This window comes from Mobula birostris, chromosome 21 (genome assembly GCF_030028105.1).
Source record: "Mobula birostris isolate sMobBir1 chromosome 21, sMobBir1.hap1, whole genome shotgun sequence".
Classification (NCBI taxonomy): Eukaryota; Metazoa; Chordata; class Chondrichthyes; order Myliobatiformes; family Myliobatidae; genus Mobula; species Mobula birostris.
In genome coordinates this window covers 54235144-54247475 of record NC_092390.1, presented here as the reverse complement: position 1 = coordinate 54247475, position 12332 = coordinate 54235144, and the positions used below count along the sequence as shown (strand labels likewise).

At 37.5% G+C, this 12332-nt stretch overlaps 1 protein-coding gene across 9 annotated transcripts in view; it reads right to left on the bottom strand.

Annotated features, from left to right (window-relative positions):
- LOC140185804 (fibroblast growth factor receptor 2-like) overlaps positions 1–12332 on the bottom strand; it is a 191566-nt gene that overhangs the window by 61102 nt on the left and 118132 nt on the right. For all 9 annotated transcript variants that reach the window (XM_072239510.1, XM_072239508.1, XM_072239512.1 and 6 more), the window contains one exon: positions 2090–2259. In XM_072239510.1, coding sequence (XP_072095611.1) covers positions 2090–2259 — 170 coding nt within the window. The remainder of the gene's footprint in view (positions 1–2089; positions 2260–12332) is intronic.

Below are 12332 nucleotides of genomic sequence, written 5' to 3'. Positions count from 1 at the left end.
CAATAAATGCACCTGCTTTTACTGCCATTTCACAATGTATTGATAAACTTTATGCTAAGAAATCAGTAGGCAGATAAAAGGTTGATCTTGTGTTTTCCACACAATGTCCCATTCATAGTGTGAGGTCCATTCTGTCAGCTTCTCATTATGTGAAAACAATTTTTGAAGTGTTGAGAGATAAGGACCAAACTGGCATAACTACACTGCGATATCCCCAGCAATGAAAGGTTCTTTTACATCCTGAATAATTTATTATATGTGAGTTTTAGATCCCAAATTCTAATTTTGATACAAATTCGTAGAACTGTAGGAACCAAACAGGCTTCATACACAGTCTCTACAAGAAAAACTTCACATCACTATTCTTTTCCAATAAACGAACCAGTTTTAAGTCATACAGACCAGACTAAACATCATCTGTGATTGTCTCACATATAGAAGGTTTGACGCCTCTTGCCCTCCTTTATTTGATTTATGACTGACTTGACACTCATTGTTGAATGAGAGACTCTATCTTGCAGACAGAGCATTTGGCAGATGCTTTGTCCTGTAGCCTAACAGTTCAAATCTCAGTACACTAAAATGCAAAAAGAAACCTTCCATCTGCTTTTGTAAACAACCTTTCTTATTTTCTGGTGCTTACAGTACACTGGCAACATGTGAAATTCAAAGGCAGTAGCGTCCAGAATATAAACAGTTCTGGCACACATACAAATGTAACACAGATTTTAAATTCTAATGCAAGGACTTCTAGTTCATGCATAAAGTGAGGTTTGGAAATTTCACTAAATGCACTGTAATATTATAATTTGACAAGCAGCGCCATTGCAAAACTGACTGATGAACAAAGCTTCAGATTATATGTGTTGTTCACTGCGTTATTGCTTAGAAAAATATTCAAAATATCACTTGATGCTCACAGCAGGTTCGTATACATTCAGGACAATTTTCAACTTTGCAGGATAGGAATACAAGCAGCAACAGACTGGCTATCTTAAATCCCCATCTAACTTTTTTTATGATTCATCAAACCAATGTAAAATCAGAAATGGGGTACCATTAGCAGTTATCTAGTACTGTCAACTGCTAGTTCAAATTAATTCAGATATTGGCTACAATACCTTGCCAAAACATTGTATAGAGGTTAGTTATACCAGAGTGTTACAAGATTAGAACTTTAGTATGTGAGGTGCAGTAATCAAATCAGAGGTCACTTTTCATTCCAGAGTGGATATAGAAGATTCTTAAATTTGATTTTATATCCTAACAAAGCAGGTTAAATTCAAAAGCTAAAATCAGATTTGGGAAAGCATCAGTATCAATCAGATTTTAGTGCCTGAATGGGCTGACATAGTCCTGATCTTTTTATTTTTGACAGCTGGAAAAATCTTTGATACTTGTTTGCTACACAGTGCTTCATCACAGAAACAGCTCCCAATTACTCCTTTCATTCCCCATCCACCTGGAATTCTTTTCGTAGCCCACTTTCCCCCAGTCTTGATATTTAATATCAGTGTTCTAATTCCTCAGCGATACCCTTTCTCTTTATCGTTTTTACCCCTTCAGTAAATGAAACCCCACTGACTTCATTTTTCTTGTATCATTTATCCTAGACTGTGAAACGCCAACTCCAGACTTCTCAGCTTCTCCATCTCCCTATGCTTCTTGAAACCAAACTCTTTGATTAAGCATATGCTTGCCCTCCTACAACCACCTCTTTTGGATGAAGAACCAATTTTTGTTATGCTTGGAAACACAACTCTTTCCACATTAAAGACACTTCATAACTGAAAGCAGTGATTGTACATGAGCAAGACACAAACAGAACTGTCTACATTGAAAAGCAGAAAGCTGTGTGCACAAGTGTAAACCTGTTTGGTCCCACTGTTTCTGCCAAGTGGAAAAACCACTGCACTGAATCTAACCAAGTCACGTACACCACAAACCTCCAGCAACATACTGGTTTCCGAGATGACTTGGGACAATGTAAATCAATTTTCAAGATTTTCTTTTACATTGATCTTCGTTAGAGGCCAATCTATAAATTTATAAAATTTATGCCATTATAAATAAGAAAAGTAACCCTTACCTTATATGAACCCATTCGATATTCAGGTTTGAACTCACGGCCATTTTTTAACCATCGCATTGTTGGTTTTGGGTTCCCTGCTGCTGGGCAGCGAAACTTCACGGTGTTGGCTGCTGGCACAGCGTGCAATCTCTTTTCCATTTTATTAGGCTGAGTCCAGTATGGGGGACCTGTTTCGAACAATCACCAATGTTACTTTAATGCTATTTAGAGCAAATCTTCCTGTAGTAAGTAAAACATCATTCAATTAAGGTTGGGAGGGGATGGCGAGAGACAGAGGAATAAAGTGAACCAAGCAGATCTATAAAGATTCTATACTGGAAAACACTACAAGATTGAGGCCAAAACAATAAACTGTAATCACCTTCAGTTGCAAGTACCAAAATAATGCTGACTGTACCTCAGCCTCCTGATTTTTTATAGGTTAACAGTAGAGTTTGGAAAAAATAATCAGTAGCTTGTGTGAGCCTGAAGTAGCATGAATACCTTGATGTAAAAACAGGTCCACTGATGGGTTACTGAAAGCCTCAAGTAAATGATTCTTCCATGGATGACATGCGTTGCACATCTGTGGATAGGGGCATGTTTTGCCTGGTTTGGTCAGTAGTACATTTAAAGGCATACTTGGAAATTACATTAGGTAAGGAAATGGGCATCTAAACTCGCTGCCCGATTTTCCAGCTTGCTTGTTGTCCCAGTGAGAAAGGCGAGATGGTAGCTTAAGAGTTTTCACCTCCCCCAGAAGGTATCAGAAGCAGCATGGTATGACTTCATCAGACTTAGGATGGTAAAGTTTTCTCTGAAAATAAAACTGCAGAACCAAAATAACTGAGTTCCCAATTCTAACTTGCAACTATAATTAATATTCTGCACAAAATAATGAATCAGTGGATCCAAAGGAAATTAACAAATGTAAAAACTGGATGTTAACTGTGGCTATTTTCCCTCTCTTAGAAGAGAAACAGCAGCTTGTTAGTTGTTTCATGTTTTGATCTTCCCTCCATCTTGATAGGAATAAAGGGTCTATTTAAAACAAACACTTCAGATTTTACTAGAAGCAGCAAACGTCACGGTACAGAGCTTCTTTTGGAAAACACCATTTTCTATTGATGTGCACATTTCAAGCTGTTTGGACTGAGATTCTACAGATATGCCATGACTGCACAAGCTCCAGGGCAATGAGGAAAGCATTCAAAATACAGGCATGGGAACTGGTTGCAAATTCACTACCTCTAAGCACACAAGTGAATGAACTCCAATACTAGAAGACTACACACCCAGCTATCTGAAAAAATAATGCAAGTCAGATTTTAGCCTTTATTAATTTTTGGACTCTCTGTGATCCTTTTAATCACAGGATATATATAGTATAGTATAATCAATTAATACACTTTCATTCAATAAAGGCAGCAGAACTTGCTTTCTTCAGCCCCAGATTAATCCTCACAAATTTTTATTAAATTCAAAAATTCTATTAGTCAAAATATCAGTCCTTATCTTAATAAATGGAACATCTAGAATGTTTGTACATTTGCTTTAACTTATGCGAAATTCTATTTCTAACTGCAACCTGAACTTCCTGAAATAAATCAAACTAATGTGGAGTTAAAAACAATAATTGGCTTAAACCTGACCTTATTCCATTTCCTATTTTGGACCTTTTTCTATACTCTCTTACCATTAGGAAGGCTTCTATTCTACAGTTCTATCATCAGCAATGAATCCAGGCTAGGTAGTAATCAATAGCCCAAAATGTTGACATTTTCTTTTTTATATTTTCTTGTGGTGTTTATTTTACTCTGAGGAAACTCAGCAAAAGGCCTGTCTGCACAGCAATATTGCAAAACAAAATTATAGTTATCTATTAAGAAGAAATATAGTTTGTCCTTTATATTTTTGTAATCGCTTGAAGCGTAGTAAAACTGATGAATAATTTAAACCTACATAATTTCAGGTCATTCACTTTAAGTACATACAAATGAGGCAACAGTATACAGGTTCCTGTAATGATAGTAAGCTAGATATTCTAAGGGAAATTTGTTCAAACTTCAGAAATTTATTCTCTCACACAGATTTGACTGTTTGAATTCATATCGAATCACATACGACTAGTTTCACTTTCGAGCTTCACCACAGCTAAACAAATTTGCTGCATTGTTATTCTTGACCAATAAATACTTTGACTCATCATGTTTACTTAACAAGAAATCATGTTACACTGTGTACTCTTGACCAAATGAAGGTACACATTGTCAAAACTGCTGAATCCAACCACTGTATATACATTAAATACTAATTTGTATTCTTGCTTCCTTGCAGACATAGATTTACCATTCAAATGCTTAGTTCATACTAGCTTTGGGTAGATGGAATATTCAATAACATTTTCTATAATAAAATTGAACAAAGCCCGTTTGTACATTTAAATTTTAATTGCTAACTGTTGAATATTTCATCTAAAACTCTTTGGCATTCCTTCCACATTTTCTTGTTACAGTTTCCTCTTGTATTTTGCTAGATGCAATTGCAGGCATCTCTAATATTGCTTGTTAATCAAGCCAATTTCTGCATCCCATCCAAAGCATGATATCCCCCTCTTATTCTCCTGGAGTTTCTACTACCTTTGCCTTCTGTTGAGGTACAATCAGGAGCCCAGCAGTAAGTTCTAATTAAATATATCAGCTGTGAAGAATTACCACGGTCTGCCCACGGCCTTCTCTACTGTAAAGATGAAGCCACACTCAGGTTGGAGAAACAACACCTTGTATTCCATCTGGGTAGCCTCCAACCTGATGGCATGAACATTGACTTCTCAAACTTCCGCTAATGCCCCACCTCCCCCTCGTACCCCATCCATTATTTATTTATATACACACATTCTTTTCGCCTCTCTCTCTCCTTTTTCTCCCTCTGTCCCTCTCACTATACCCCATGCCCATCCTCTGGGTTTCCCCCCCTCCTCCTTTTCTTTCTCCCTGGACCTCCTGTCCCATCATCCTCTCATATTCCTTTTGCTAATCAATTGTCCGGCTCTTCTTTCAGTTAGTCCTGACGAAGAGTCTCGGCCCGAAATGTAGACTGTACCTCTTCCTAGAGATGCTACCTGGCCTGCTGCGTTCACCAGCAACTTTGATGTGTGTTGCTTTGAATTTCTTTCCCATCCTTGTGGTGGACAAAAGAACACCTTGCATTCATTCACTGCCATTTCAGGTGTGCTTGGAATTTATACTATCTGAGATCTTAAAAGTTTGAACACAATTTAAATTATTTCACACCAAAGTATGCTGACTGTGCAATGACATTCCTTTCACTCAAAAAAATCTGTTATTGTTAGTGGGAATTTTGTTCATAATTTACATTGAAAAAATAAGAACATAAACAAAATAAGTAAACTGTCAGAAAGTTTACAAGAGCTTTGTGGAAGTATTATTCATCAAGAGAAAAGTTATTCATTGATTCAAGCAAATTCCTTTACAAATGACTAAATATGTGATAAGAACCAAGTCATTTAAAGTCTAAGATTCCAATTTTCTTACAATATTTTAAAGTTTACCACTCTTAATGAGCTATACAAAGTGATGGCCTACCAGTAATAAACCTGGCCATCACACACATAAACTCTATTATTATGGAATATTGAGAGGCTTCGCATGGAAAAATATGGCACCGAAACATTCTAACAAAGAACTAATTATCCTCTGCAATATTTTAACGATGGCAATTCATGTTGGATCCACAGGACATAATCTCTGCAAGACAATTCTGAACATTAAATATACCATGACTCATGCCTTTCAAATGAATTCATTTTAAACCTTAACCAAAACTTTATCTATTCACTGCCTACACCAAAGTGCTGACCAAAAAATACCTTTAGGTCACATTTGCAACTGTCAATACTAATTACACTAATAGATAGGTAAGAAACAGTACTCAGTAAGAGGGTTCATTAACAATACAGATCCTTTGTCATTATCTTAATTTGATTTTAGTTCCAACAGTATTGTATTTGATAAGAATGGGGGAGCATTTTAAGACTTGTGCATAAAAGTCTAGGATAACATGTCAAAGCATTACTTGGGAATTGTTCCACAAGCAAAAAGTATCATCATTCAAATGAAATATTAAATGGAAGTTTCACTTGCTCTCTTGGGTAGAGTAATATTTTGAAAAAGATTAGGGATGTTATCAGTAGTGCCCTTGAAATACTTTTTAAAATTTGAGCTTTGGTTAGCAAACTCAATTCATGTTGAAATATTTAGTAACAAATGCCTGCCTAGTATTTCTCACTTTTTCATTTAATGTTACTTTTTGTCTTCCCATTTTCCTGTTTCTCATCAGAACCATAAATGTTTGCTTGTACCTTCAGGCTGTATAATCCTACAGATATCTTGTTAGATGTAAGCCTAACTAGAAGGAGTGCATGTCTGATTTAAAACCAAGTTTAGGGTTGGAGTTATGGTACAAAGGCTGACCCACCTTTCAATATCCGTTCCATAATTTAAGTTAATACAGTAGATCCAGGTATCAAATAACATGGGAATCATGGTGAATTAATCTTGCATTAGAAAATGCATGTTCCATCTGCATGTACTTCAATCTTAATAAGTCCCTCAATGCTTACCATTAGCTGTCACCTCCACAATTTCAATAAACATAAAGCTCTTATGGGAAACACAAGTTTCCTGAAGCCTTAAAGACCTTTATTCCTTAAAGAACAGTCATTTTCTTCTTTATAGAGCATATTTTCTAAATTACAAGCTAGAGCTCATGAACTAATTTAAATCAGAGACAATGGTTCTTTTGTGTTAAATACCAATGATTAATGTAATTATGGTTGTACAGTACCATGTTACAAAGGATGTTGGTCCTTGTGACAACAAAGTAAAGGTAAAACCATTAAGTAATGTTTGATACCCATTATGAACATTGCCCACATTAGCACAATTTACTTTTAGCACAATGTTTCAAGCTCATTTCCACTAAATATCAATAGTATAAAGTTACTCCCTTCAACCATCAGCCTCTTGAATCACGGGGTTTAACTTCACTCGCCCTATCATTGAAATGTTCCCACAACCATTAAACTCACTTTCAAGGACTCTTCATCTCTTGTTCTCAATATTTATTGCTTATTTATTTATTTATTATTATTATTATTTCTTTCTTTTGTACTTGCACAGTTGAACACTCAAATTGGATGGTCTTTCATTGATCCTGTTATGGTTACTACTCTCTAGATTTATTGAGTATGTCCACAACTGCAAGAAAGTGAATTTCAGGGTTGTATATGGTGGCATATATGTACTTTGATAAGTTCGAAGTAAATTTATTTTGAACGACAAAAGCAATACCTGTTACTGTACAAAATGTCTGCAATACTTAATGACATGAACATACAAAGTAATTTGAGTTCTCCTCAAAGAAAAAAGACTATTAGCATTAAACTTTGGCTGGACTTTTAACTTAATACGTGGCACATACGCAGGCCATTTGGCCAATCATGTCCATGCTGATCAATGGGCACCCATCTATATTAATCCCATTTTCTAACACTTAGCCTGTAGCTTTTTGAGCTGAGATGATTCAAGTTCTTATCTAGATACTTTTTCAATGCTTTCAGTGACTCAGCTTCCATTACTCTTTCAGGTAGTGCATTCCACTCTGGTTAAAAAAGATCCCCCTCAGAACCCATCTAAATCTCTGACATTGGGAAAGCATTCCTGCAGTTTGCCCAACCTATACCCATTATGATTTTATACTCTTCATTCATCTCCTCCCACTCCAGGGAAAGCAGACCCTATGTCTCCTTGTATACCCATGATCAATATCAGTGCTTGTTAAGCATTATGCAAAATAATTTAATTAAATGTTTCATGCAAAATTGTGAACAACAATTTAAGGAATTTTGGTTATTAAATAATAGTAAAAACAATTACAAGCTAGATGGCAAACAACTCTTCTATAAAACAGAAGAATTCAAGCAAAGTAAAAGCTTACTGCACTAATAATGCGTTTTTTTACAGCAGGGGTGTCAAACTTTCGGCCCGCGAAGGGGTCCAATCTGGCCTGCGGGATGACTTGGGGGAAAAATAGTATATTCACGACCATTTATTATGTATCTGTACGGCAGCCGCTCTCTCTCTCTCACCACTGTCTGTACCACCTGCTGCACCAGCAGCTTGTTGTGTGTACTTAGAAAACAATAGGTGGCAGTTAACCACCTGTTGTGCATAAGCACCTACCACCCTGCACCGAAGACCACTACGGCCCCACTTACATCGTCAGTCACAGTATAAACACACAGAGTACTCAGGTAACTAACACCTGTAGCAAGGCTGAGACTGTTTGCTGCTGTGGTTCAAAATGCTTTCCAAGAAAAGAAAAGTTGACATTGAAGGTCTGATATTCAACGATAATTGGAAAGATGTTTTTTCCTTCTGTGAGGTCAACGGCAAACCTGTGTGTCTGATATGCTCACAACAAGTGGCTGTGGCAAGAGTACAATATTAAACGACACTATGAGACGTCACACGGAGAAAAATATCACAAGTATGCAGGACGACTCAGAACGCAAAAGGTAAATGAGCTTGAAAAAACAGCAATCAGTGTTCACCAAAAGTCGAGAGACTCACAATGGAGATGTCAAGGCCAGCTATATCATTGCCAACAAAATAGCTGCTGCGTCGAAGCCATACTCGGGGGTGCGGAATTCATCAAAGCATGCATGCTGACGGCAGCTGTGCTGGTGTGCCCTGAGAAGAGACGGGCTTTTGGTAATATCAGCTTGTCAAGAAATACTCTGGCAGAGAGAATTGGGGACCTTGCAGGAGATTTGAACAGTCAACTAAAAGACAAAGTGAAGTCATTTATTGCCTTCTGTATTGTAATTGATGACAGCACTGTGACTGATGTAGCTCAATTGGGAATATTTATTTGTAGTGTTGATGCATCTTCGACTGTCACTGAGGAGTTTGTGGAGATGGTGCCCATGACAAACACAATGGCGAACGACGTTTTCTCCGGCCTCGTCAAGGCCTTGGACAGACTGGGGGTTGACTGGAGTCTCGCTGTCAGCGTGACAACAGATGGCACACTGTCCATGGTCGGGGAAGAGGCAGGTGTTGTTGTGAAACTCAGAGAGAACGTTTAGACAGAGAATCCAGAGCAGGAATTCTGGAATTTTCATTGTATTATACACCAAGAAGCGTTATGTAGCAGGAGCCTGAAAATGGACAATGTCATGGATGAAGTAATCAAAATGGTTAATTTTATTAGAGCCAAGGTACTCAACCATCGGCAATTTGACACACTTTTGTCTGAAAGTAATATTGGATACGGCCTACCCTACCACACTGAAGTCCACTGGTTGAGCAGAGGGGTTGTGCTTAAACGTTTTTTTCAATTACGTGCAGAAATTGGACTATTCATGAACAAGAACCAGTGACAGAGTTTGATAACCCAGACTGGCTTCATGATCTTGCATTCTTGGTGGATATAACATAGCACTTAAATGTGCTTAATGTTAACATGCAAGGCCGCAACAAACTTGTTACTACAACAGCATTCCTGCCTTTCAAATTAAATTAGGCCTGTGGGAGATGCAACTATTCCAGAGCAACCCAGCTCATTTCCCCTCTTTGCAGTCTGTGTGTGTCACTCATGGAAATAATGACAGCATGGGTAGGTACAAGGACAAAATATCATGGCTGAAAAGTGAGTTTCAGAATTGTTTCCAAATCTTCACTCAGCTCAAAAAGGAATTCTCACTACTTTGCTCGCCGTTTGCCGTCAACACAGCATCAGATGTGCCGGAGGAACTCCAAATGGAACTAACTGAAACTCAGTCTAACTCGGCTTTGAAATATAAATTTGAGACTGCAGGTCTGGACTCATTCTATCAATACCTGGAACCGATGTACCCCAAGATGACAGACTTTGCCTCAAAGATCCTTTGCATGTTCGGGACAACATATCTCTGTGAGCAGGTGTTCTCCATAATGAACATTAACAAATCCAAACTGCATTCGCAGCTGACCCACAGATATCTAAATGACATTATGAAAATCACAACTGCCCAGAAACTGGTCCCTGATGTTGACAGGCTTGTTAAAGCCAAGAGATGTCAGGTGTCTGAAAGCAGCAAGTGAAAAATTAGTGACACTGTTCGATGCACTGTGACATGGAAGCAAAATGCATTATGAAATATTGAGTGTCATAATATTGTTATTCATTCATTTTCTGACTATTCTATTATTGTGAATGTGATCACTTCAATAAAAATTAGAGGCTAACTGTGTTCATTGTCTGAGTTTGATTGCTGGAAGCAGGCTAATAAAAATTAGGTGCAGTTGTATAGCCTACATTTACAATTTGTTTCGTTACGTCTACATTTGTGTCTGCTAATGTTCGATTTCAAATGGTTTATTAATGGAAAGGGTGTGGCTCCCAAAACAATCTTAGCCAAAATAACTGTTTTTTCTCTCTCTCATCACAACTTCCTTGTAGCCTACAACTATAAGTTAATACCAATCATAAAAATAATGCTTGCTAGGCAATCTTCTTCATAAGAAACAAAATTCGTAAAGTGAACACTCTGTAGTTACAGCAGAGACTGAGATACATGAGAGCAGGTTGAAAAAACGAAGGCAACGAAAGCTGTGGGAGGGTTTGCGCGTGCACAACTGATCCAGCCCGCATGAAGTCGCATTTACCCAATCCGGCCCGTGACCTAAAATGAGTTTGACACCCCTGTTTTACAGCGAGCTGCGAATTTTCACAATAAGCTCTAAGGATTGATTAAGCTTGTACACACAAGAGATTCTGCAGATAGTGGAAATCCAAAGCAACACAGACAAAATGCTGGAGTTCAGCAGGTCAGGCAGCGTCTGAAATGAATAAACAATCTATGTCTTGGACTGAGACCCTTCAATCTTGTATATTTTCTGAGATGCAAAATTAATAGATTATCAGCTCACAATAATAATAGTAAATAAATTAAATTTATCATTGGCGCTGGCGATGCACACAGGTGTTAAATGTTGCTTCTCTTTTAATAACAACAACGTGTTAATGTAGGCAAATAGAGAATGAAAAAATTGCTGTCAAGATACAGCATACACAACTTAGAATACGAAGCTCCTTTTATAAATAGTTGGAATGTAATTCTTATGCTGTAACAGTGGTATTTGCAGGTTATCATTCTACTTTACAAGGATAGATTAAGTAGGATTGGTCTATGCTGACTAGAGTTGATAAGACCGAGAGATGCCCTTACTGAAAGATAGAAGACTGAGAAGGGTTGACAAGTTAGATGTTGACAGGATCCTTCTCCTGGGTGGGAATCTGTAAATAAGGAAGATTCTCATAATAAGAGGTTGGCTATTTAGGAATGTTGTGCCTTTACTCAGGGAGAAGTGGAAGAGTGAGATGTAAATCTTTTAAATACTTACCCATGGGACTTTGGATACTCAGGCAATGAGTATATTCAAGACTAGCACTGATAGATTTTTGGACTCTAAGGGAATTAAGAGATCTGGGCATCAGTGAGTTGAGGTCAAGAATCAGCCTTGATCAGCCAAGCATCGTTCCAAATAGGAGAGGAAGCTCTAATTGTGGTACATTCAACCTGTGCTCTTTTTTTTATTGCCCTTAAATATACAGAATAATAAATCATGAACAACACTAATATTTTTTACACTGCTGCAATTTTAAAACAGTGATTTATGAATTCAGACCTTTCAGTGTATACTGTTCTGTCAAACACTTCACTTTCCTTCAACTAAACCAACTTAATTGCCAAGTTGGGGCACATTCTAATGCATGACATACACACTGAGCTTGGTTATCATTTCCCGTCACCAGCACACTTTAAAGATCTGAATTTAGCCATGCATGTATGAAAGTCAGAGACAAGCTGTAACCTGCGTGTAAGATAGCTGCTGGTTCTCTACAGACCGGCTGTCTACGAATAAAGTTAGCGCAGGCCAATATGTCAAAATGATTCATTAAGACCACAATCATAAACAATTTAAATTGAAAATGAAATACTGTCCTGTTCCACAATGCCATCAAGTCTATTGTACCAAGTAGAGAGACGAAGCATTACTAGATAAAGGACAAGCTATCATTGGTACACACAGTGGCCACTTTATTAGGTATGCCTGTACACCTGCTCATTAATGCAAATATTTAATCAGACAATGCATAATAGCACAGAGACAAGATTGAGAGGTTCAATTGT